Raw genomic sequence first — 23,840 nt, 5'->3', positions numbered from 1 at the left:
AAAATATAAATACTAACATAAAAATGTGGATAAACTATCATTTCAAAAAATTATAACATGGGTAATCAAGTGCATGAACACTGTGCATTTACAAAGAATGATCCATTAAGTGTTTAAACCTGTGCATTTACAAAGAACAGTTATTCACTGCAAAAGAGAATATTTTTGTAATCACATCTGTATTTAATCAGCATCTGATTGCTCATTCTATTTCTGACATTAAAATTAATGCTGTATTCACAGCAAGCTAACATGTATTAAAGTATTTATATAATTATAAACATCTGACATTTATTTATACATTTACATATCTCAGACTTATTTAATTGTGTAAGTTGAGTACTGAAGCTCAAATGTTGCTTAAAACTGATGGGATCATGAAACATATTTCATGTCACTCTAAATTAACTACTAGATAAAAATAATTGTCTAAATATGATTTACAGCTTTTACAAATAAGTAAAATGCATCTATTTATTAAACAGATAAAAGTTTTACAAAGCAGACATACTTAGATGATTTGATCTCTCTTAAATGTGTAAGGACTGCATAATGAATTACTTTAAGCAATGCTATAACATTTGAATAAATAGTTGTGTTTTGTAACTGTTGTATCTGTTAGCTTGTGGATGTATGAAATAAACTGAACTAATATTTGTACAAAGGAAAACTAACTACACAAATGCTGAACTAGGCAACTCTGATTTAAACTCTTTATAGGGAAATAAGAACAACAATCCAGTGGAAAACAATACGGGCAGGCTGATGAACGAAAATAAGAAGTTATGTACTCACCGTAACGTTCCATCTGAGTAGGTGGCTTCATTTGTCTGCAACCTGTAGGTCTTGGATCAGATATCGGATCCGAGCCGGCAACTTGTTTCATAGCTAACGGATCCGAGCTCCTAGCTCCTCCCCTCACCCATAATCCCCTGCCAACCCTCCATGACCTCAGATCAAGTTTGCCCCTCTATAGATACCCAAAAAGGGTATTCCAATAAAACCACTCACATAGATCCATTTTGAAGGCCAGGGGGAAGGAGGGGGGGGGATGGTTGCAGACAAATGAAGCCACTACTCAGATGGAACGTTATGGTGAGCACATAACTTCTTAATCTGAAGTAGGGACTTCATTTGTCAGCAACCTGTGGGACAGAGTCCCCAGCTACCTGAATCTTGGGTGGCCATCATGGAAGGATATTGCGGAGCACCGCAGAGCCAAAGGATGCTCTCCCTCTAGAAATTACGTCCAGTTTGTAGTGGTTAATAAAGGTATGAGATGAGGCCCAAGTGGCTGCTGAACAAATATCATCCAACGGAACTCTAGATTTGAAGGCCGCAGAAGTAAAGATGGAACGAGTGGAATGTGCGTGAACTCCTTCAGGTGCGGGTCTCCCAGAAGCTTGGTACGCTAAAAGAATACATTGGGAAATCCAGCGTGACAAGGAGATTTTTGATACTGCTTTCCCCAAATTAAATTTGCAAAGGAAATGAACAGCTGGTCAGATTGCCTGTGACCAGCGGTTCTATGCGTATAAAAACGCAGCTGCCTATGAACATCTAATGAATGCAGCTTGTACTCTCCTTTATTCTGATATTTAAGAAAGAAGACCGGTAGATTTATGGATTGATTTATATTGGTTTCTGATGCTATTTTGGGAAGGAAGGAGGGATTGGTCCTGAGGTACACTCTGTCCGGATGAAAGATCAAGTAAGGAGGTTTCACAGAAAGGGTTTGAAGCTCCGAAACTCTTTTCGCTGAAGTAATGGCTACAAGGAATGCTGTTTTCCAGGACAAGTATTTGAGATCCACTGTAGTGGCAGGTTCAAACGGTGGAGCAGTCAGGGCTTGAAGAACTAGTGAAAGATCCCAAGGGGGTACGGCTTCTTTTATAGGGGGTCTGAGCAAAAAGGTGCCCTTGAGAAAGGTTTTACACAATTTGGCCGACATCAAGGGCCCTGTGTCATGTCCCACATGGTAATGGGAGATGGCAGCCAATTGTACTTTGACAGTTGAGCAACTAGCGCCTTCCTGAAAAAGTCCGGTTAGGAAGTCTAGTATGGATGGAAGAGGAGCTGTAAAGGGATCTAGATTATGATGCTCTGCCCAGATGGAGAAACGTTTCCATTTACTGCGGTACACTTTCCTGGTGGAAGGTTTATGCTCTGCCACGAGGTTGGCTTTGACTGGTGAAGAGATACCGGGAGTCCTAAGTAGGAGTGGAACTGGAGCAATCAAGCTGTCAGCTTCAGACTGTCCAGATTTGGGGTCGGCAAGCCCGACGGATGGGAGATTAGATCCGGACTGGGATCCAGAATCCAGGGGGGATTCACTAGGTGAGACCACAGGTAAGGGAACCAAATTTGCCAAGGCCAGAATGGGGCAATGAGGATCATCCTTCTCCCCAACCGGCTTTCTGTAAGAGCTGTAGCATCAGGGGTAGAGGAGGATAGGCATAAAGTAGACCGGGTGGCCAAGCATGCACCAGAGCATCTCTTGGAGTTTCCCCTGGAGGGGGAATCAGAGCGAAGAAATTGTTGCATTTGGTGTTTGAGGGAGAGGCAAAAAGATTGCAGCAGGGTTGCCCCCATATTGCGAATATCTGCTTCGCTACTAGTGGGTTGAGAGACCACTCGTAAGGGGTAAGAAGGGTGCGGCTGAGTTTGTCCGCTAGGATGTTGGCCCGCCCCGGAATGTGCGTTGCAATCAGAAAGCGGTTGGTGGAAATCGCCCATTCCCACACTCTCATGGCTTCTCGGCATAGGGGGTAAGACCTGGTTCCCCCCTGTTTGTTGATGTACCAGACAACACACATGTTGTCCGACTGAATTGCAATAGTTCCTACGGGGAGGAGATTCTGAAGTGCTTGCAACGCATACAGCACCGCTCTCATCTCCAGAACGTTGATATGCAGGGCGGTCTCTGTATCGTTCCACATGCCTTGGACGGTCCTGCCCGAATAATGCCCCCCCCCCCACCCGAGGCGGGAGGCATCCGTGGTCACCGTGGTGAGAGGGGGAGAGGTGCAGAAGGGTCAGCCCGTATGGAGGTCCAGAGCATGAAGCCACCATAATAGGGCCCTCCTGCAAGCCTTGCTGATAGCGATGGGGTGATGGAGAGGAAAGGACAGAAAGGATCATTGTACTAGAAGGGTCCACTGCAGTACCCTCATGTTCAGACGGGCGCATGGAAGGAGAGTTATCACTGCCGCCATGGAGCCCAGCGCCCTCAGGACCAATTCCGCCGGTGGTGCTTCTGACTGGAGGATGGCCCGCACATGAAGTTGCAAATTCCGTAGTCGTTCCGACGTCAGGAAGGCTCGTAGATCTCTGGTGTCTATTCTGGCTCCTATAAATTCTATGACTTGTGTTGGGGCCAGAAAAGATTTGTTGGCATTGATGGTGATGCCTAATTGGGGGGCTAGGCGGAGAAAGAAATCTCTGGCTGAGCAAAGTAGATGCCTTGTTGGGGCGGTCAGGAGCCAGTCGTCCAGGTACAGGAAGACCTGCATTCCCTGGAGTCTCAGGTGGGCCGCTATCACTGCTAACACCTTGGTGAACACCCTGGGGGCTGTGGTGAGGCCAAAGGGAAGGACCCTGAACTGGTAGTGACTGGCTCCCAGCCGGAAGCGGAGAAACCTCCTGGATCGTCTGTCCATTAGAATGTGGTAGTACGCATCCTTGAGGTCTATAGAGCACATCCAATCATTCTCCCTTAGAAGGGGGAGAAGAGATTGAAGAGTGACCATTCGGAATTTTTCCTTGGTTACCGACAGGTTCAAACAGGACAGGTCTAGAATTGGTCTCAAGTTCCCTGTCTTTTTTGGCACCAAAAAGAACCTGGAGTAGAACCCTAATACGAGCTGGTCTTAGGGGATGGGCTGGATGGCTCTTTTTTCTAGCAGCTGCTGAATCTCTGCGGCTGCAGCCTCCCTCTGATTGGGTGGTACATCGGGGAGGTTCTTGAATTTGGGGACATGAAGTAATGGAATTTTGTACCCTCTGGATATAATTCGAAGCACCCAGCGGTCTGTCATGATGGACTCCCATGCCGCTAGGTGCTCCGAGAAGCGCCCCCTGACTGCCTCCAGAGTGGAGCAGCCAGGCAACCCTTCAGGGCTGCTGCATGGGCCGGTCAGAGAAAGGTTCTCTGGACCCAAAGTTCCTCGGAGCCCCTCTGCCCCTGGGGCGGCGTCCTCCCTGTCCTCCTCTGTCACTGGTTGTCCGGAGCGGGTTGGGAGTGTTGCGATTTCCAGAACCACATCTTCTTCTGACCCTTTTGGTTCTTCGAAAAGGACCGCTGGGAAGCAGAGAAGCGGACTCCGATGGTAGACAACGTCTTCCCGTCCTTCTCGCTCTGGACTAGTGTCTCGCGAACTGTTTTGCCAAACAGGGCAGAACCATCGAAAGGGGTGTTTGCAAAGGACGCTTTAAAAGGCTCTGCAAAGTCACAATGACGGAGCCAGGCCTGATGTCTCATGACTAGGCCCGCTCCACTAGCTCTAGCGGCTCCCTCGGTGGCGTGGGACAATAGCCGCATAGAGGTATTTGAAATAGATCTCAGAATGGCCATTCGGGTGGAGTACAACTGTTTGTCCTCCGCCGACATGGACTCAGGGGGGAGGCAGCGTATTCTTTGATAAAATCCCTCTGCATCCTAATGACGTGTGCCATATAGTTCAGAGACCTCACCGAAAAGGTCGCTGAACTAAAAACTCGCTTCCCTAAGCGATCCATTGAGCGGGACACCTTGCTCGGTGGATGGACTGAGGGGCTCTCCTGAGCTAGTTCCCTCTCCGTGGCTGCCGCCAACATGGCATCTACGGGGGGACCCTTGCTCCAGTGTGACCGGTCTGCGGGGGGGCTCAGTATCCTGTCCGGGCATTTTGGGACTGGCTCCACGGTGTCCGGGTCCATCCATGCCCTGGTGGTAATAAGGTCCACCAGGGGGTCGGCCGGAGGGGACACCCAAGAGGTAGACGGGCCTGCTTCGAATGCCTCCAGAAACACGGACTCGTCGGAGGAAGCCTTGGGGGCATACCACCCACCTCTGATCCTAAGCATTTCCATGATGTTTCCAAAGGAGACATCCTCAAGGGGTGATCTTGGGGAGCCTTCCCCTTCATCCAAGTCCGTGTCCTCAGTTAAGGACTCAGGGGAGTCCACGTGCCTCCTCTTGCACTTGTGCTTGCGAGGCACTTCCTCGGGGGGGCTGTCCGAGGAGGTCTCGCCAGCAACATCCTGTTCCAATGGAACAACCTGGGACATCGAAGTAGGCTGTCCCTGTGGCCGGGTGATGGAAGCCTGGCCCAGCAGAGAGGGAGTGCAGGGTGGAGCCGAGACAAGGGCCGGGGGTCCGGATGCTCTCGACAGAGCCCTCTCCACTACATCGAAGGACGAGGGGGAACCGCTCTCCCTGGGCTCCGAGAGCTGATTCCCACTCGGATCCAATGAAGGGATCGGAGCCAGCGCCGAGGCCATCAGATCCGAAGGACCAGTGTGCTTTGACCTGGACTGAGCCGAAGGCACACTGAATCCCTCGGATCCGAAGCTCGGCCCATGGCTCCGAGAGGTCGGATCCGACAGACTCGAGGGCAGGGTCGGATCCGAAGTACCAAGTACTGTCGGCGCCGACCCACCCCCGGCTGCGACACTGCCCGGCTCTGAACGCTCCGAACCTGGGTAGCGGGTCAGAGAAGGAGCAATTGGAGCAAAAAAAGGGTGTCGAGCCCCCCCCCGAAGGGGGGGGAGGCAAGAGCACTCCCATCTGCAGCTGGGCCTGGATGAACCTTCGCATCATCCGGTCCAAGTCTGCATCTGACATACTGAAAGTTGATCTCGATGAGGCCACCGAGGCAGGCCTGGAATGCCGGCACAATGACCTCGATGGAGATCGGGCCTCCTCCTCCTCGGGTCCTGGGGAGAAACAAGGAGATCGGAGCCGAGGAGGAGGAGACCTAGAAGCTGTGGAGGGAGAAGCCCGCTTAGCTGGCGGGGCCGAAGCGGAGGCCTCGGCCCACCGCTTGTGGTGCTTCTCCCTCCGTTTCTCCCTCCTAGCCTCCCTGTCCTCCGGCACTTTAGCGGGAGTTTGAGTCCCGGCCGGAGGAAGGGGGGCAGGAGTGGCAATGACCACAGCCTGTGGTAGTGCCACGGCAGGAGCAGAGGCCGGAGCCGAGTCCGGGGGCAAAAGTCCCGCCAGGACCAGCTTCGACCTCCTCTCTTTCAGTGCCCTGGGGTTGAACGCTGCACAAATGGTACAGCCTGAGGAGAGGTGTTCAACCCCAAGGCACCGAACGCACCAAGTGTGGCCATCAGCCAGGGAGAGCTTATGGCCACACTCGGTACATTTTGAAAAAATGGCTTTTGGGGCCTCAGCCATACTTGAGGAAAAAGAAAAGTACTACACAAACACACAGGCCCCAAAACACAAACACACACACACTCACTAACGACCAGCGAAGGGAGGGAAAAAACTATATAAAAAAATATAAAATACAGGGAACCTGACTCTTACACACTTTTTAAAGTTAACGATAGGAGAAAAGTTGAAGAAAAATACACTTAACTGACAGTACTCGCTAAGAGCTCAAAAAAATCCAGCCATCCACAAGCGCGGCAAACTAGATCTGAGGTCATGGAGGGTTGGCAGGGGATTATGGGTGAGGGGAGGAGCTAGGAGCTCGGATCCATTAGCTATGAAACAAGTTGCCGGCTCGGATCCGATATCGGATCCAAGACCCACAGGTTGCTGACAAATGAAGTCCCTACTTCAGATCCTTACATAAATGAAAGTTGAATAGTTATTGAAATAAAAGACCTGTAATAACCAGACCCATTCTTTGTTAAGCAGCGAGACTGATGTCACAGTTATTAGGGACACTAAGCAGGTAAACCTTTATCAAACTTCCAAGAATCCCCTTTCCACCTTCGTATTATGCTTCACCTATGGCAGGTCAGTGCCTAGCCATTTCTTTTCTTCAGAATCCCATGTAGAAATCAGTAAACTGAGCTACAAAAGGAAATCTTAGAGCTTTCTTTCCATCAGTGGAATTTCCCCAGAGCAGTGACTCCATTTCCATTACTTTAGCTTGGATCATAAACAGGTCTTTCCAGGATGGCAAAGTTAACTTTACCTTTCTATACATAGCATTATCTGACAAGGAAATGCAAAATAACTTGTTAAAGTAACACTTTACGTTACCTTCCTGAAGATGCTGTGACAGAGGGAACACAACCACTGCAGAGTCAGCTGTAGGACTGAGGTGATGTGACAAAAAACCTGTCCGTGAGTGAACTGGTTTGGGTAGAAACGAAGATCAAACAGGTGTACAGATGGGAGAGAAGAAAGAGCAGATTCACTCAATGCAGATGTTTTCAGTCTGTGACAAAAATAAAACAGCTGTTAAAATACAGTACACTTGTTCAGTAACGTCTATAGATGTTATACAGTTACATGTTTTTACTCTCAAATCTAGGACTATACAATTTAGACAGCAGTAGTTTAAAAACAAATATGGATTACTGAAATACTTCACAATGAACAATAATGAAAATTGGGTTTTATGGTTGATTTATCACAATGGAACTTATCTACAAAACAAGCCAATAATCATACAAACAACACAGACAACAACACTTCAGCTAAGTTACTGCATAAATGATATAAGTGAAGGATGACATAGCAGATCAGTGATTTGGCAGCTAAAATTCAAAAACTGTAAACATTTGGAAAGCTATTACATTTTTATACATGTACAAGTATACGTCTTCTTATATAATACCATTTTCACTGAATCACAAATTAATAAAAAAGTTCACTGAAGACATATGAATCACACTTCACAGAAAATCTCATGCACAGCAAATAAGCCTTTAAAATCCATTTTGTTTTGGCAGTTGGCAATCCCCCACTCACCTTCCAACTCCTTTAATTATACATGCTAACTCTGTTGTTATACAACTGTGGACAAAGGACAAAAACTACACAGAGTGAATCACTGTTGATGCACAAACACAAATTTCTAGCAACAGGGGTACAAAATGAGGGTGGGCAGTGGAAAGATTAAAGCAGCCTCAGATTCACTTGCTTAGCAGACAATATGGCCCTTAAAGCTCACCAACAGTGGGTGTCTATAGCCTTTTAATTTTCTGTGAATTGTGATGGAACAAAAAGTGCTTTCAGTAAATTAAGTTTTCTATGATTTGTGATTCAACAAAAATGTTATTCAGTGAAATGCATGGTAACTGCAGCACTGAAAAGTAGGACATCTATGGTTATAGTGAGTTCTTACACAATCATACATTCTCCATGAATGACTGGATGATCAGAAGGTAGACAAAAGGAGAGAATCAGCAGGCATCTTAAGAAATATACCAGCGAGACAGCCAGCAGGAAGGTACAGCATAATTTTGCACACTGGTTTCTTTATGAAGGAGAAAAGGAGATAATTTGTGTGTTTGACTGATATTCTTTAGGTAAGAGTGGCTGGAGAACTAAATGTAGGGGAAGAGTGGTTGCTTTGAGGTGCAGTTTTGAAAATGTTCCCTAAAAGATGCAGCAATCTCAGATTGATTTATTTATTTTGCAGGCAAGTGACTTGGATCACTTGGGCCCTTTCTCAGTCAACCTAAATTTAAAAAAAAAAATGAAATCAAACTGAAGACTTAAAGTATGAAAATTAGGCTTAATTGTGCAATACAGAACGATAAAGATAACATTATGATGATACGTAATACTGATACTGTTAGCGACACCAAAAGGCTCATCTGAATGTAGACTATTAGTTTGTGAATACACACAGTTAGGATCAGTGTAGCAGTTAAGTCTGCTGCTACATTGGGTTTATATCACATCATCGAACGTAGATTTAATCGAAGTGCACAACACTGAATTGACTCCATTAAACGCTGAAAACATCGAAACCCTGTGAATGGGAATTCAAATGGGGACAGCACACTTTAAAGGTTTAGGCAGGGGGCAAGCCCCCCTGCACCCTCCACGGTGCCCCCAACCCCCGCTACTTAACTATACCAACTCCGAGATCACGCTACAGTGTAGGAAATGGAAATCTTCCATGTCCGCACTGTACTGCACCAATGTGCGATCTCGGGAGTGGTACACCTAAGTGGCAGGGGGTGCATGAGGTGCAGAGGGTCTTGTCTCCCTGCATGGAGCAAGCTGTTGTTGATCTGCTCTCAATTTTTTTTTTTCCCACTTCGATATTTTTCTGTTTGATGAAGTCAGTTCGATGATGTGTGCTTCAATGAAGTCTGCGTTTGATGTTATGATATACACCCGCTACATCTGCATTCTGTTTCATTATGGAACATGGTTTTAATTTGCCTAATGCGAGGTATAAGTAACTCACAGGTAACACTGGGAAGAGACTTCTGTAAAGTACAGCCTCTAAGAAAGAAGGCTTTGACAGAGCAAAACAGTATGTACTGAGCAATAACTACGGAGGCAGCCAAAGATATGGCTAGTCTAAATTTTCTTAAGCTTATTCATTTTATTTATCCTTTGCTGACTGGATTATACCCACTAGTTTGGCTAGTGGCCTCTTTGCAATAAAGACCCAAGGTGGTATTTCTACTACTTGGGGAAATTTGGCCAGGGCATCAGGAAAACTTCCTTTTCTCTTTTCTGTAGATGGAATGGGATCTTTTACATCTACATGAGCTGCCAATCGGCTCATGCAGAAGGGACCTCAGTTTAACATCTCATCCAAAGGACAACACATTCAGGAGTGTGGCATCCCTGTAATGCTGCATTGCACTGCAATGTCAACAATCCAATCACCTGCAGTGGTACTAGAACACACAGCTTCCTGGTTTTCTAGCAACTATATCTCCCAGGGTCCAAGTATGAACTACAACATCCCTTGGGAACTGTCTCTCCTGAGGTATCAGGGTTAAGAAGTTGCTGCACTTGGTTTTAGATAGGTTTCCAAACAGGTCACAGCAAGGCTGGCCCCGATGGCTACAAATCTTGGATGCCACTGACTGAATGAGGAATAACTCTTGTGGCAAGACCTTAGAGCTGCTCAATTTGTCAGCTAAGCTACTGAAATTGCCTGGATGAACATTGCTGTAAGAAAGCAACAGGAAGATATTGCCCACTGCCACACCCTCATGGCCTCTAGACATAAAAGTACCAGACCACAGACAAGTTGTCCATCTATACAGCTATCACATCCATGGGGAGCAATCCTGTAAAGCCTGAAACAGAGTAGAATTGACTGTCAATCCAGAACATTAATGTGAAGATTGGCCTCGGTTGGGCCACGCACCTTGGACCATCCTCCCTTTGAAATGCCCCCCTCGCATCCCACGTGGGAGCCATCGGTTGTTACTGTGGCCCTTTTTGGGGGAAATAAAAAGGGGCTTCCCAAAATAGTCAACAGGGAGGTCATCCACTATATGATGTGTTGTCTGCAGAATGTGGTGAACTTAATGAGATGTTGCATCAATTCAGATGTCATAGCCACTAAGAACAAAGAGTCCACTTTAATACTCTTTTTTTAATTTCTCCAAGTCTTTTGGGTTTCTAATACCATGATGGGAATGGACCCCATTCCTAAGTTAAAGTAGGATTAAATTCATTAAATTAGTATTGTTTCAATCTTTAATGTCACCCGAAAGTGCTCTGTGGAGCACCCACAATGTGCCCAGCAATGACTCCTTCTGCAATTCGTACGGAGTTACTATTAAGAAAAACTCTTATGTAAAAACTGGCATGTGGAACTAGAGTGATGCCAACTAACATGGATCCTAAAAGACAAATAATCAGGCAGGCAGGTGGATGCTGGTGCTGCAAAACATGCAAAACATGAAAAGCCCGAAGATGCAGAGACGAAAGTCTGGATTGAGGAAGCCTAGCAGCTATCTGTGCACTGGTGCCCAGGTGGCAACGTTTAAGCGCCATGGTTTGAACGGGTTCAGAGACTTCCAAGATGGTTGCACATTGAGTAACAGTTTAATTCTAGCTCTCCCAGTGTGAAAACAGAAACTTAGCAGAGAAAGCCAATGGACCTATATGTCTGGGTAAATTTCAGTAATAGGCTAGTAAGTGCACTGCCTGGATGTCAAGATAACCTGAAGGAAAATAAGCTACAAAAGCTGAGAAAAAAACACTGATTAGGAAAACTACTGTAGCTGTTTAGCAAAAGCAGTACAAGCTTCAGACATGACTTTCAGTAACCTACAGGAAAGAACACCACACAGACCTTATTAAAATAAACAAAACACTGATAGAGTATATCAACTCAAACAACAAAAGGCTGGAAAAAAATGGAAGAAGCTTTAAACAGATATTCAGATGAGGTGATAAAACTGCAATACATGGAGGTCAAAATGAAGAAAAAGATGGGTGAATATCAGCCTGCACAAGAAGAGATGCTTGCTATTTTTAAAATATTTTCCCTGGAAGGACAAAAACATTTCTGATGACATACATGCTCAGTAAATACAAGATTTATCCAACAAAAAGTGGGCTGTGAAACAGAAAGAGAATCTGCTTCTTCTTCTTGAATAAAGAACACAAAGAGACTGTGTCAGTGAAATCTTTTCCAGAGTTTCAATGGAAAATGCTTCAGAGAAGGTATCTTTTTAAGACAATGATGCTTTCTGTCATGTATTTAAATGCCAAAGGTATCACAAATAAATGCAGAAAAAGAAAGTAGTGAATTATATTAAAAATGTGGAGTGTAAACAGCTATGCTACAGGAGACACACTTGGAAAGAACTGAACATGTGAATTTGATAAAGAAAGGTTTTCAGGATGGTTATTCTGTGGAATACTTGGGCAAAAGAAAGGAAGAATCTCCTTCTTTCGGCTGCTCCCATTACGGGTCGCCACAGCAGATCAACTGTTTCCATTTCTTCCTGTCCTCTGCATCTTGCTCTGTCACACCAACCACCTGCATGTCCTCTCTCACCACATCCATAAACCTTATCTTAGGCCTTCCTCTTTTCCTGTTACCTGGCAACTTCATCCTTAGCATCTTTTTCCCAATATACTCTGCATCCCTCCTCAGCACATGTCCAAACCAACGTAATCTTGCCTCTCTGGCTTTGTCTCCAAACCTTCCAACCTGGGCTGACCCTCTAATATACTTATTCCTAATCCTGTCCATCCTCGTCACACCTAGTGAAAATCTTAACATCTTCAACTCTGCCACGTCAAGCTCTGACTCCTGCCTTTTTGTCATTGCTACTGTCTCCAACCCATATAACATAGCTGGTCTCACTACCCTCTTGTAGACCTTCCCTTTCACTCTTACTGGTACTAGTCTGTCACAAATCACTCCTGACACTCTTCTCCACCCACTCCATCCTGCCTGTACTCTCTTCTTCACCTCTCTTCCACACTCACCATTACTCTGATCTGTTGATCCCAAGTATTTAAACTCATCCACCTTCGCCACCTCTATTCCCTGCATTCTCACCATTCCTCTATCTTCCCTCTCATTCACACACACATATTCTGTCTTAGTCCTGCTGACCTTCATTCCTCTTCTCTGTAGAGCATATCTCCACCTCTACAGGGTCTCCTCCACCTGTTCCCTACTCTCACTACAGATCACAATGTCATCTGCAAACATCATAGTCCACGGGGACTCCTGTCTGATCCTGTCTGTCAATCTGTCCATCACCATTGTAAATAAGAAAGGGCTCAGAGCTGATCCTTGATGTAATCCCACCTCCACCTTAAACGCATCCGTCACTCCCACCGCAGACCTCACCGCTGTCACACTACCCTCGTACATATCCTGTACCACTCTTACATACTTCTCTGACACTCCCGACTTCCTCATACAATACCACAACTCCTCCCTAGGCACCCTGTCATATGCTTTCGTTAAATCCACAAAGACACAATGCAACTCCTTATGACCTTCTCTGTACTTCTCCATCAACACTCTCAGAGCAAACATCGCATCTGTAGTGCTCTTTCCTGGCATGAAACCATACTGCTGAAAACTAATCATCACCTCCCTTCTTAACCTAGCTTCCACTACTCTTTCCCATAACTTCATGCTGTGAATGATCAATTTAATCCCTCTGTAGTTACTACAGCTCTGCACATCGCCCTTATTCTTAAAAATCAGTACCAAAACACTTTTTCTCCATTTCTCAGGCATCCTCTCACTTTCCAAGATTTCATTAAACAATCTAGTTAAAAACTCCACTGCCATTTCACCTAAACACCTCCATGCTTCCACAGGTATGTCATCTGGACCACAAGCCTCTCCGTTCTTCATCCTCTTCATATCTATACTTACTTCCTCCTTGCTAATCCACTGCACTTCATGATTCACTATCTGCACATCATCCATCCTTCTCTCCCTCTCATTCTCTTCATTCATCAGCCCCTCAAAGTACTCTTTCTATCTGCTCAACACACTCTCCTCGCTTGTGAGTACGTTTCCCTCATTATCCTTTATCACCCTTACCTGCTGCACATCTTTACTAGCTCGGTCCCTCTGTCTAGCCAATCAGTACAGGTCCGTTTCTCCCTCCTTTGTGCCCAACCTTTTATACAACTCTTCATACGCCTTATCCTTAGCCTTCACCACCTCTGTCTTTGCCATGCACTTCATCTCCTTATACTCTTGTTTACTTTCTTCATCTCTCTGACAATCCCACTTCTTCTTTGCCAGACTCTTTCTCTGTATATTCTCCTGTACTTCTTCATTCCACCACCAGGTCTCCTTGTCCCCCTTCCTCTTTCCAGATGTCACATCAAGCACCTTTCTAGCCATCTCTCTTACTAGCTCTGCTGTAGTTACCCAGCTATTCGGTAACTCTTCACTGCCACCCAGTGCCTGTCTTAACTCTTCCCTGAACATCACCTCACAATTACCCTTTTTCAATTTCCACCATTTGATCCTTGGTGCTGCCCTCACACTCATCCTCCTCTTCTTGATCACCAATGTCATCCTACAAACCACCATCCTATGCTGCCTAACTACACTTTCCCCTGCCACCACTTTACAGTCTCCAATCTCCTTCAGACTGGCCCTTCTACATAAGATATAATCCACCTGTGTGCATCTTCCTCCACTCTTGTATGTCACCCTATGCTCCTCCCTCTTGTTAAAATACGTATTCATCACAGCCATGTCCAACCTTTTCGCAATCCACTACCATCTGACCTTCTGCATTCCTTTGCTTAACACCATTACTACCCATCACTTCCACATCCCCTCTGTTCCCTTCACCAACATGCCCATTGCAATCTGCTCCAATCACCAGTCTCTCACCCTTGGGTACAGTCATCACCACTTCATCTAACTCACTCCAACATTTTTCTCTCTCATCCATTGCACACCCAACTTGTGGAGCATATGCACTAACAACATTCATCATTACCATCAATTTCCAGCTTCATAAACATCACTCTATCCGACACTCTTTTCACCTCCAAAACACTCTTAGCATATTGTTCCTTCAGGATAATGCCTACGCCATTTCTCCTCCCATCCACACCATGATAAAACAATTTAAAACCGCCTCCGATACACCTAGCCTTGGCTCCCCTTCCATCTGGTCTCTTGCACACACAATATACCAACCTTCCTTCGGTCCATCATATCAGCTAGCTCTCTCCCTATACCAGTCATACTACCAACATTCAAAGTTCCGACCCTCACTATCACAGTCCTAGCCTTTACCTGCCTTCGGGCATGCCTTCCCCCTCTTCTCCTCCTTCGGCCAACAGTAGCCCAATTTCCGCCAGCACCCTGTTGGCCAACAGAACTGGTGGCGGTCATGCAAAAGAAAGGAAGAATACTTATATTAATTGCAAGAGGAGCTCCAATAGTCGTAGAAGAGGATAAAAAAGATAATAATGGTAGATTTCTAGTACTAAGGCTACATGCAAGGGTAGAGGATTACACTGGCATACATTTATATTCCACCAAAAACTACTATAATGTAGCTTAAGAAAATTCTGGAAGAAATAATCAGCTTTCAGCAAGGAATATTACTTATAGGTCGGGACTGGAATTTGATTTGCAACAGTGAAGATGTGTTTGGGGAGGGACAGAAGGGAAAAAATAAGAAGGGGAGAGATTTTTGAAGAAATATATGAAAATATTTGGCATGGAAAATTTGAATTCCATACTAGGAGTTCAAAGTGAATTTCCATACTATTTCCCAAGATACAGAAAGTTGGCTATGCTATTCAGAATTTACATTTCAGAGGAACATGTGCATTTAACCAAAGGTTTTGATATGTACCCAATAACTATTAAAGATCAGGCAAAAATAATAACTCATATAAAAACACAAGGTAATGAAATAAAATGAGGCACTGGTGCTTTCCCACCTATTTGTTGAAAAGAGAGGAATTTAAGGAATGGATAGTGGAAATTATTCAGGAGGTATTAGAGAAGATAGAAATTTATTGTGAAATATAGCTAGGGACTGGGATAAAATGAAAGTGGAGTTTAAAAATAGGGTGGAAATAAAAGAAAGAGAGATATAGTTAAGAAGTAAAAATAATTATTTCGAGGGACTGACAAATATTAAAGTATTGCAAAATAGGGGTAATTCCACAGAACAAGAGGAGGAGTAATGCGGAATACTAAACAGAAAATAGGGGATTACCTTGATAATAAGAAGGAGTTTAGAAAGACTGCCATTAGGCAACTGTTTCTTGATAATAACGCTAGAGCACAAACACTTCTAGTACAACTACTCAGGCAAAAGAATGTAGAAAGGGCTGTCACCAAGCTTAAGCAGCCTATAACAAGGAAGATAACAGATCCTGTAGAAATATTAGAAATGTTTTGGAAATTCTATGAAAGTCTGTATAAAGTACAGAAATATGGAAATCAAGAAAAGGTGCAAATGGAAATGTTTATGGAAGAATTAAATATGCAAAGGTTAGAGGCAGATGAGGCTCAATTAATAATAAGGTAGGAGGAAATAATGATGTATAACCAATCTATAGGAAAGTCCCCAGGAATAGATGGTATTCCCGTAGAAGTTTGGATGCTAGGAGGGAAAAAACTGATAAAGATCTGGAAAGTTTTGTTTAACAGCATTTTAAGAGAAGGAGAAGAAAGTGGTAGTGGCTGTAATAGATCCAGCTTCGGACAGGCCCATTTCAATTCTAGGCCATGATTATAAATTATCCAAGTCTACAATGGTTAAAATAATGGCAAAAAAAGTGATGCCAAACTTGATAGATATGGATCAATGTTGTTTTGTGGAGGGGAGGCAAACATTTGATAACATTAGCAGAACATTGATGATCTATAGGGAAACAGCATGTAAGAAAATGCCACTGTTGTTGGTGGGTCTTGCTGCAGAGAAAGCATCTGACACAGTAAGCTGGGACTTTATGAGCAGGGCAATGGAAGCAACTGCATTCCCTGATAAAATTATAAGGTTGATTAGGAGGATACATGAGGCATCAGAGATTAAAATTAAATAGGGAGGGTTCCTTTCTGATAACTTCTGCTTGACCCCAAGATCCAGACAGGGGTGTACTTTTTCCCCTTTATTTGTATTATATTTAGAACCACTGGCAAAGAAAATAAGTGACAGAGAAATTCAAGGATATAATTGGTATGGCAGTCAAAAAAAGCTGGCTCAATTTGCAGATACTATTTTATACCTGATAAAACAAGAAAAGGACATTACAGTGCTGTGGGACATTTTGAGACTTTCAAATCTTTTCAGGATACAAAATTAATTAAGCTAAAACAAAGGCAACAATGGTAAATTATGTACCCACACAAGATTTGGTTCAACACTATCCACATTTATGGGGACATGACAAAATGAAGTACTTAGAAGTTGTTGTTTGTCTTTCGGCTTTTCTCGGTTAGGGGTCTCCACAGCAGAACTCCGGTCTGCTAATGATTGGAAGTTGTTTTTTATGGTGTCAAGTTGCCAGCCCAACGCACAACCTTCAACGAAGGTACGCCCATTCAGCACATGTCTTTCGAACGTCCACTCAACCACGGGGAGGACATGCAGACTCCACACAGAAGGCACTCCCAACCCAAGCCGAGAATCGAATGGGAGAACCTCTTGCTGTGAGGCAACAATGCTACTGCTGCACCACCGCAGAAGTATAGTACTTAAAAGTATGGGTTAAAAATGATTCTGGTGTGGCAGCTAAGGATACGTGGGAAGAGACTAAAAATATAATACAAATACTGAGAAATTGGAAGCTCTTTTATATGGATATGGATCGCAAGATACAAGCAGTTAAAATGCTTTTAGTCCCTTTAGTCTTATACACAGGTCAGGCAAAATTTTATCAATCAGAGAAGTTGTGGACAACAATTAATAACGAGCTGAAGGATTTTATCTAAGAGGGGAAGATGGCAAGAGTCAAGTGGGATAAACGGATTCTTCCAATAGAACAAAGTGGATAGGGATTGCCCAATTTCAAGAAGTATTTTAGAGCTATACAGTTAAGTCTCCTCCTATACATAGCACAAGCAGAAATCTATAATTCAAAGTGGAAAAAGATGATGATGAAACAGAAGTGAAGCTCAAGAAACAATGAGAGACTGGGATTTTGGATACAGACCTTTAATGATAATGACAATAATCACACAGAATATTATATTCATAAAGTAGCAGAAAGTATTCTAAGAACTAAGTCAACATGGGAATAAAGGAAGAAGATTCTGACGATAGGGATGACTGTAATTAGGGAAACAGACAACATGCAAGAGGGAGCTGGAATTTATTGAAGAAAACTGGCAAGGAAACCAAAATATTGGGAGCAAAAAACTAGAGAAGGAAAGGTAACAGAATGAGAAGATGCCAAGAATTTATTTGGACTTCAGGTTAGAGATTGCCTTCCCTGTCAAGGATTGATATCAAGAGTATAGGCAAAGAGAAACAAATTGGAGGGTCCTAAATGAAAGACCAGCACCGGTAGAGTTTTTAGTAGAATCTACAACAGAAGCTGTCATTAAAAAAGAAACAAAATACTGCATGATAACTATAAGAATCAGTCAGAGGAGGTTAGAAAGGATTGGGAAGAGAAACTGGATAAGTAATTCACAAAGAAACAATGGGGGTCATATGTTTGTCTCCAGGATTTTTGCTTGGAAATCTTTACAAAGAAATTTTTGTACTCCAAGTTGACTCCACAGAATTTTATTTTTCCTCAGGTAGACAGCAAATGTTGGAGGTGTGATGGGAAAGAAAGAGGTAAATGGGAACATATTTTCTGGGGGGATTCCCTGCAGACTACTTTATCAGAGATACTGGGTGAGCAAAGTGGTGTAACTATGGAAATTATTTTTCTGAGCTACGATACAGAATAAGAATTGCCTAGACATAGCAAGGCCTTGCTGAATCTAATTATGGTGGCTGCCAAAAAAGCAATTTCCAGAAAACAGAAATCAAAGCCTAAACCAACTGTACTAGAAGTAGTGAATATAGTAAGAGAGAGAAAACAGCTGGAACTGGGATCTTTAGAAATGGGTAGGAGCAAATTACATAGGAAAAATGGGAATTGTGGGAACAATACATACAGGGGAGGAATGAGGTTTAAAAGAAGGTAAGATATGAATGAGCTACACAATGTTTGACAATGACTGGGTAGATTATAAGTGATGTATAATGTTTGCAACTAGAAATTGTGTCAGTTTGGTCTGTGATGTAAAATGCTTGCAACTGGGACTGTGTCAATATGGTTTGTTTTCATTTATATAAATGTATGATTGCCTATGTCATAAATAATAATGTAATAAAGATGCTTACTGTAAAAAAAAAAAAAAACAGGTTTGAACCGGTTCCAGCTTGGATTTTTCACATTCTACAGTAATCCAAAGGGATGAGCACAGATGGGGTTTACTACTGAAAGTACAAAACTGCATCAGTCAACCAATCACAATGTTGACCCTAAATGCCGAATCCGTATGACAGAAGGAGCAGTCCACACAAAAATGAATACAGACACCCGTAGTTTGATGTATTCGACAGAGCAAGAGGGGACATCACTCACCCATGCTATACACCTTAACTTATCATTATACTCTATGGTCAGTGGTAAATTTCAGTCACTATTCTGCAGGGGGCAAGGCCCGCTGCGCCCCCCACACCCCCTGCAAATTATATACCAACTCCAAGATCATACTACAGTGAGAAAATGGGTTAATTCCCTCTTCCTCACTGTACCGCGATCTCCCCTCAGAACGATGAACTCAGACACTCGAACTACACTACCCATTTGCTGCTGTAGTGCAGTCAGTGTTTTCTGGTTTGGCATTCTGCCCATTGGAAAACTGCCATTCAACAATGTCACACTTAACTGACTGTTATTCAGACACGACAGTAAACCCACAGGTGGAGTAAGGAGTCTCTTGCATGAACTAGTGAATCCTTTGTGGGGGCTACGATGAGTCAGTCTTAATATGGGAACATCCAGAACCGCTGTAACTGGAGTTGGACTGTTACCACTGTCATGCACTTTGCAAACTCACACAGGGCTTTGGTGAAACCAAAGGGCAGACATCTGAATGGCACATAACTGCCTCTCAGCCAGAAGTGTAGGAAAATCCAGGGCTGCCTGGCTATCCTGATGTGGTAGTAGGTGGCCTGTGTATCCACTGAGCCCATTCAGTCATCCTTCTTCAGAAGAGTGAATATGGACCGTACTATGACCATTCAGAATGACATCTGCTTGACAAAAGGATTCAAACTTGCTTACAGCCAAAATTGTCCTAAGGTCCAAGTTCTTTTTGGTACCAAAAAGAACCGTGTGTAGAGTCAGCATCCTGTGTGGTCTGACACAGTCTCCTGGACTACTCTTTTCTTTCTAGCAGCTTTATTATTTCTTGCACTGCTGCCCTTCTTTATTGGGGTGTAATATCTAAGAACAGTCTTTTTTCATGTGTTTGGAAGAGATGTGAAAGGACTGGAATAGCATCAAGTCAACTAAACAGTCTGCCTGTGGGTACCACCCAGATCATAGATGGGCTTGCACCAAACTCCTCAAATCACTTTCAGCAGCCAAGAATGATGGTCTTCCAGGCTTAAGGGTACAAAGTTAAGCTCTCCCTGACTGCATCCACAGAAGGGCAGCTGGGCAACCATTTAAAAGGGACTCTAAACCCATGGCTCTCTGGTCCACTTCTGCACTTATGTCAATGTCTATTAAAATCACCCCCCTTGATGCTGTTTGGTTTCTGTCACCAGAAGCATCCAGGGAAAAATTTGGGGACTTTCGGAAACAAAAAATTTTTTCTCCTTTCCAGCTTCAAGAGAGGAACCTTGGAATTGGTGAAAAATGGATTCCAGTAACAAAGAAGGTTCTGTCATGTTCACAGGATGTCTTGAAACTTGGGTCTGAATAAAGTTGACCTATCAAAGAGACATTCTGGAAGGACATATTGAAAATTTCTGCTAAGTCAAGAGATGCATCCAGGAGTGATGACAAATAGCATGGCCAGTGCCTGCTGCTCCAGCTGTAACATCCAATGCATTAGATAAGAGATGCATGGATATGTTGGTGACAGACTGATTGTTTGCTCACTGGGTTTCTAGAGACCTACTGGTTTCCACAGTAGTGGCACCTGTCACAGATTTCAAAAGCTCCTTCACCTACCTCTGCAGTCTGGTTAAGTGGGCCATGTAGTTTAGAGCTCATAAGGCAAAGGCTGCTAAAGCAAACACATGTATCCCAAACCTGTTCAGTAGCCTGACCTCCTTGTTAGGGGAACAGACGAACTGTCCTCTGACAGCTCCTTTTTAGTGGCTGCAGCAACCGAATGCCATCCACTGTAGGTCTGTTATTGTCTCCTTAGGACAGAGTACATTGCAGTAAGATTTTGTCTGGTTTATGTCAAAATGCTGCTATCATAACCATTTCCTTCAATGCCTGTTTGGAGACTGAGTTCACTGAAAAGTCCGCCAGTGGGTAGCACCGAGGTCATAGATGGGCCTGCACACCTCGAGGAACTCAGACTCTCCTGGGGAAGGGGAACTGGAGAACCAACCTCACCTTTAAGTAATTCCAGAAGCTCACCAAATAGGGTGATCTTCATCAAAGTCAGCTTCTTCAGTCAAAGACTTTTGGGGGGAATCTAAATACCTCCTTTTGCATTTATATGTCCTATGCTCCACCATGAGATACCAGGACAGATTAAGAAACAGCAGGGGAACTCAGCTTGGTGTGGCTAGAGGCCAGTCAGTGCAGGCATTTCCATGTGGCACCAAAGATCCAGTAATGGTGGGAATCCACCATGGATTTGAGGCAGAGTAGGTCAGCCCTCTCTCAAGATGGAGATAATGTCTCTAGCATGGAGTTTTTTCCTGCTTCACCCATTGGCAGCCATTTTGGAAGGAGGAGACCCAGACACAGAAGGTGATGAATCTGCCACTTGAGTACGGAAGAGGCCCTTCAAAATCAGCTTGGAACATTGACTGGAAAGTGCCCTAGGTCCAAAGGAGGTGCACATTTCACACAATTCATCAAGGGTATCAATCAAGGATATTTACCAATACTACATATTAAACCCTAACAGCAAACCTTTTTTTTAACTGTACAAGAAAAGGTTACCCGATCGGGTAGGAGAGGAAAAGAAAGGCAGAAAAACGAGGAAAATGCTATGATCAAAAGGCACTTACCTGTACACAGCTCAGCACTGGAGAATGCAACCATCATTTATCATGGCAAATGACATCTGAGGTAGAATGGCTAATGATGCATTACAAAACATGGGAGAACTTCAGCCTTAGAGTTGAAGTCTAAAGTGCTGGTCTCATATCCAATAAAATCCTATACACCCCAACAGCTGACATGGATGGAAAAGACAACACTGGATTCTTGAATAATATCCTGACCCTATCTAGTCTGCAGGACATGATGGGTGGTATTTTTTTTCTGGAGAAGGAGCAGAATTTCCCTTATGGCCACTTTTTACTAGTGAGGTATGTGACAGCCCCTCTTTACCTCGGGACAGTAATCAAGGAGACCCAATCCTCACCACCGACAGAGGTGAGATGTGGTGAAAAAAACAGGAATGGATTTATACAGTATTTGAAATGCAGATCTCTATATCCAACACAATTTCCCCCAAGACCACACAGGGAACATGATCCAATAGGACTGGACTCTCTCTCTGTCCAGATCCCCAAACAAGACCTACCTGAGCAGTGTCTCTGTTCCACGTATCTGACACACACACACACACGGGAAAGGCTGACAAAGATTCACCAGGTATGTCCCTTCTCTATAGATTACAGGGTAGCTACCACCAGCCAAAGACTCAAAGACTCTTACAAGGGGTAACCAATTATACTGTGTTAAATAAATACTGATATGAATGGCAGAGTGTGACTGAAGAAGTAAGGCTTTTCGGAGTTGTCACAGTGACACTGAATTAAGCACAGGTGCTCTTAAGATATTACAAATATTCACTAAAAGACCAGTCACAATGAAAAGGTATAAAATATTTAATAATGGATAATAAAAACAGAAAACAGGAAAATACTTAATATTTAGTTACAATAAACATCAGAGTTTTCAGTCACAGGAAATATAAAATAATACTGCTGGATAGAATCTCACTTGCAGGAAAAAGAAATAATACTGAACTAAATATCTCACAGTACTTTTCCTAACTAAACTAGAGAGAAACTGTTCCTAGTTAACTCACTTAATATCGCAAGGCAAGATGTACTGCTGAGATGCTCACTTCCACAAGGCAAGACACTCCACAAAATGAACTGTACAACTAACAACTACTGAGCAACTAACAACTGTGATAACTGACCTGGATCTTTCATATCAGGTTCCAAAGAAAAACAAACAGCTTACTGCTACTTCCAGAGTTCTGTCCTTCAGCTGGTTATAGAATTATATCACATCTAGTCACCTGACTGACACAGTTCACATTCAGAACTCTGTTAAGATTCTGTTGCAGCATTTTTTTAACATAAGCAACTTTTACAAATACATTTTTAATACAAGCATCTGTACAAATTAATGCGACAGTCAAATAACATAAGATTATTTACAAAACGTCATCCAGTTATGCTGGCATATGCCACACATTCACTGTCTCACTTCTCCTGATATAGCTGACAATACCTCACAATGTCACTCTGTGGTACATCTGGAAGAGGCAAAGTCATCTAGTATGAGCACTGGGAAAAGGGAGTTGAACAGCCTCTGGATGTTATTCTTCACACCTAGAAGTACTGCATGATGGCCCATCCATGCATGCAAATAGAAGGATAACTGACCCTTAACTGACTCCAGAGTGGGTTAGCCTATCAGGGACAACATAGTTGCTTGTCAGGGAATGGTCCATGACACGCCTGATTTTGTGGGCTTCCTCTATCTCTGGGTCTGCGAATGCTGAAAGGGCTACCTCTGTCAAGGCCGCCTCGATCCGAAGTAGGGTCAAAGGGCTGCTGTTTGGACTTTCAGAACCATAAAGATTAAAACCCTTTTTGCTTCTTGTTGTATGATTAATGGGGTTCTCAAAACTGACTCACAGAAAGCAACTTACCACCCTGCTCTCACTTTTGCTTTTACTTTTGATCTTTAAGTACCAATCATGGAGGACCTATCGTATGGGGCAGTAATGAAGGATGCCTTGAACATGTCTGCAAAGTCACACAGGTAAAGCCAGGCAAGACAACTCATTGTAATGCCTGCCCTTGCCCCAAGAGCTGCTCCGCTGACTGCACTGCGAGTCAACCACATGAAAATGTTGGATATACTGAGCATGGCACTAAAGGCCATCTCTGTTTCCTTAATCCTGCAGTAAAGGTTCGTTTTGAAGAGGACAATACCTGCTGCACAAGGTCTCTCTGAAAATGATTCATATAGGTGGTGTAATTCAATACAG

General features: G+C 43.7%; 1 protein-coding gene across 1 annotated transcript in view; it reads right to left on the bottom strand.

The window, feature by feature from the left end:
* CTC1 (CST telomere replication complex component 1) overlaps positions 1 to 23,840 on the bottom strand; it is a 1,463,250-nt gene that overhangs the window by 147,027 nt on the left and 1,292,383 nt on the right. The window contains exon 23 of the mRNA XM_044070869.1: positions 7,202 to 7,379. Within this exon, the coding sequence (XP_043926804.1) occupies positions 7,202 to 7,379 (178 nt within the window). The remainder of the gene's footprint in view (positions 1 to 7,201; positions 7,380 to 23,840) is intronic.

This window comes from Protopterus annectens, chromosome 4.part1 (assembly GCF_019279795.1).
Source record: "Protopterus annectens isolate FY-2018-M chromosome 4.part1, PAN1.0, whole genome shotgun sequence".
In the NCBI taxonomy this organism is placed as follows: Eukaryota; Metazoa; Chordata; order Ceratodontiformes; family Protopteridae; genus Protopterus; species Protopterus annectens.
The sequence above is the reverse complement of the archived record's forward strand: the minus strand, read 5'-3'. Positions and strand labels throughout refer to the sequence as shown.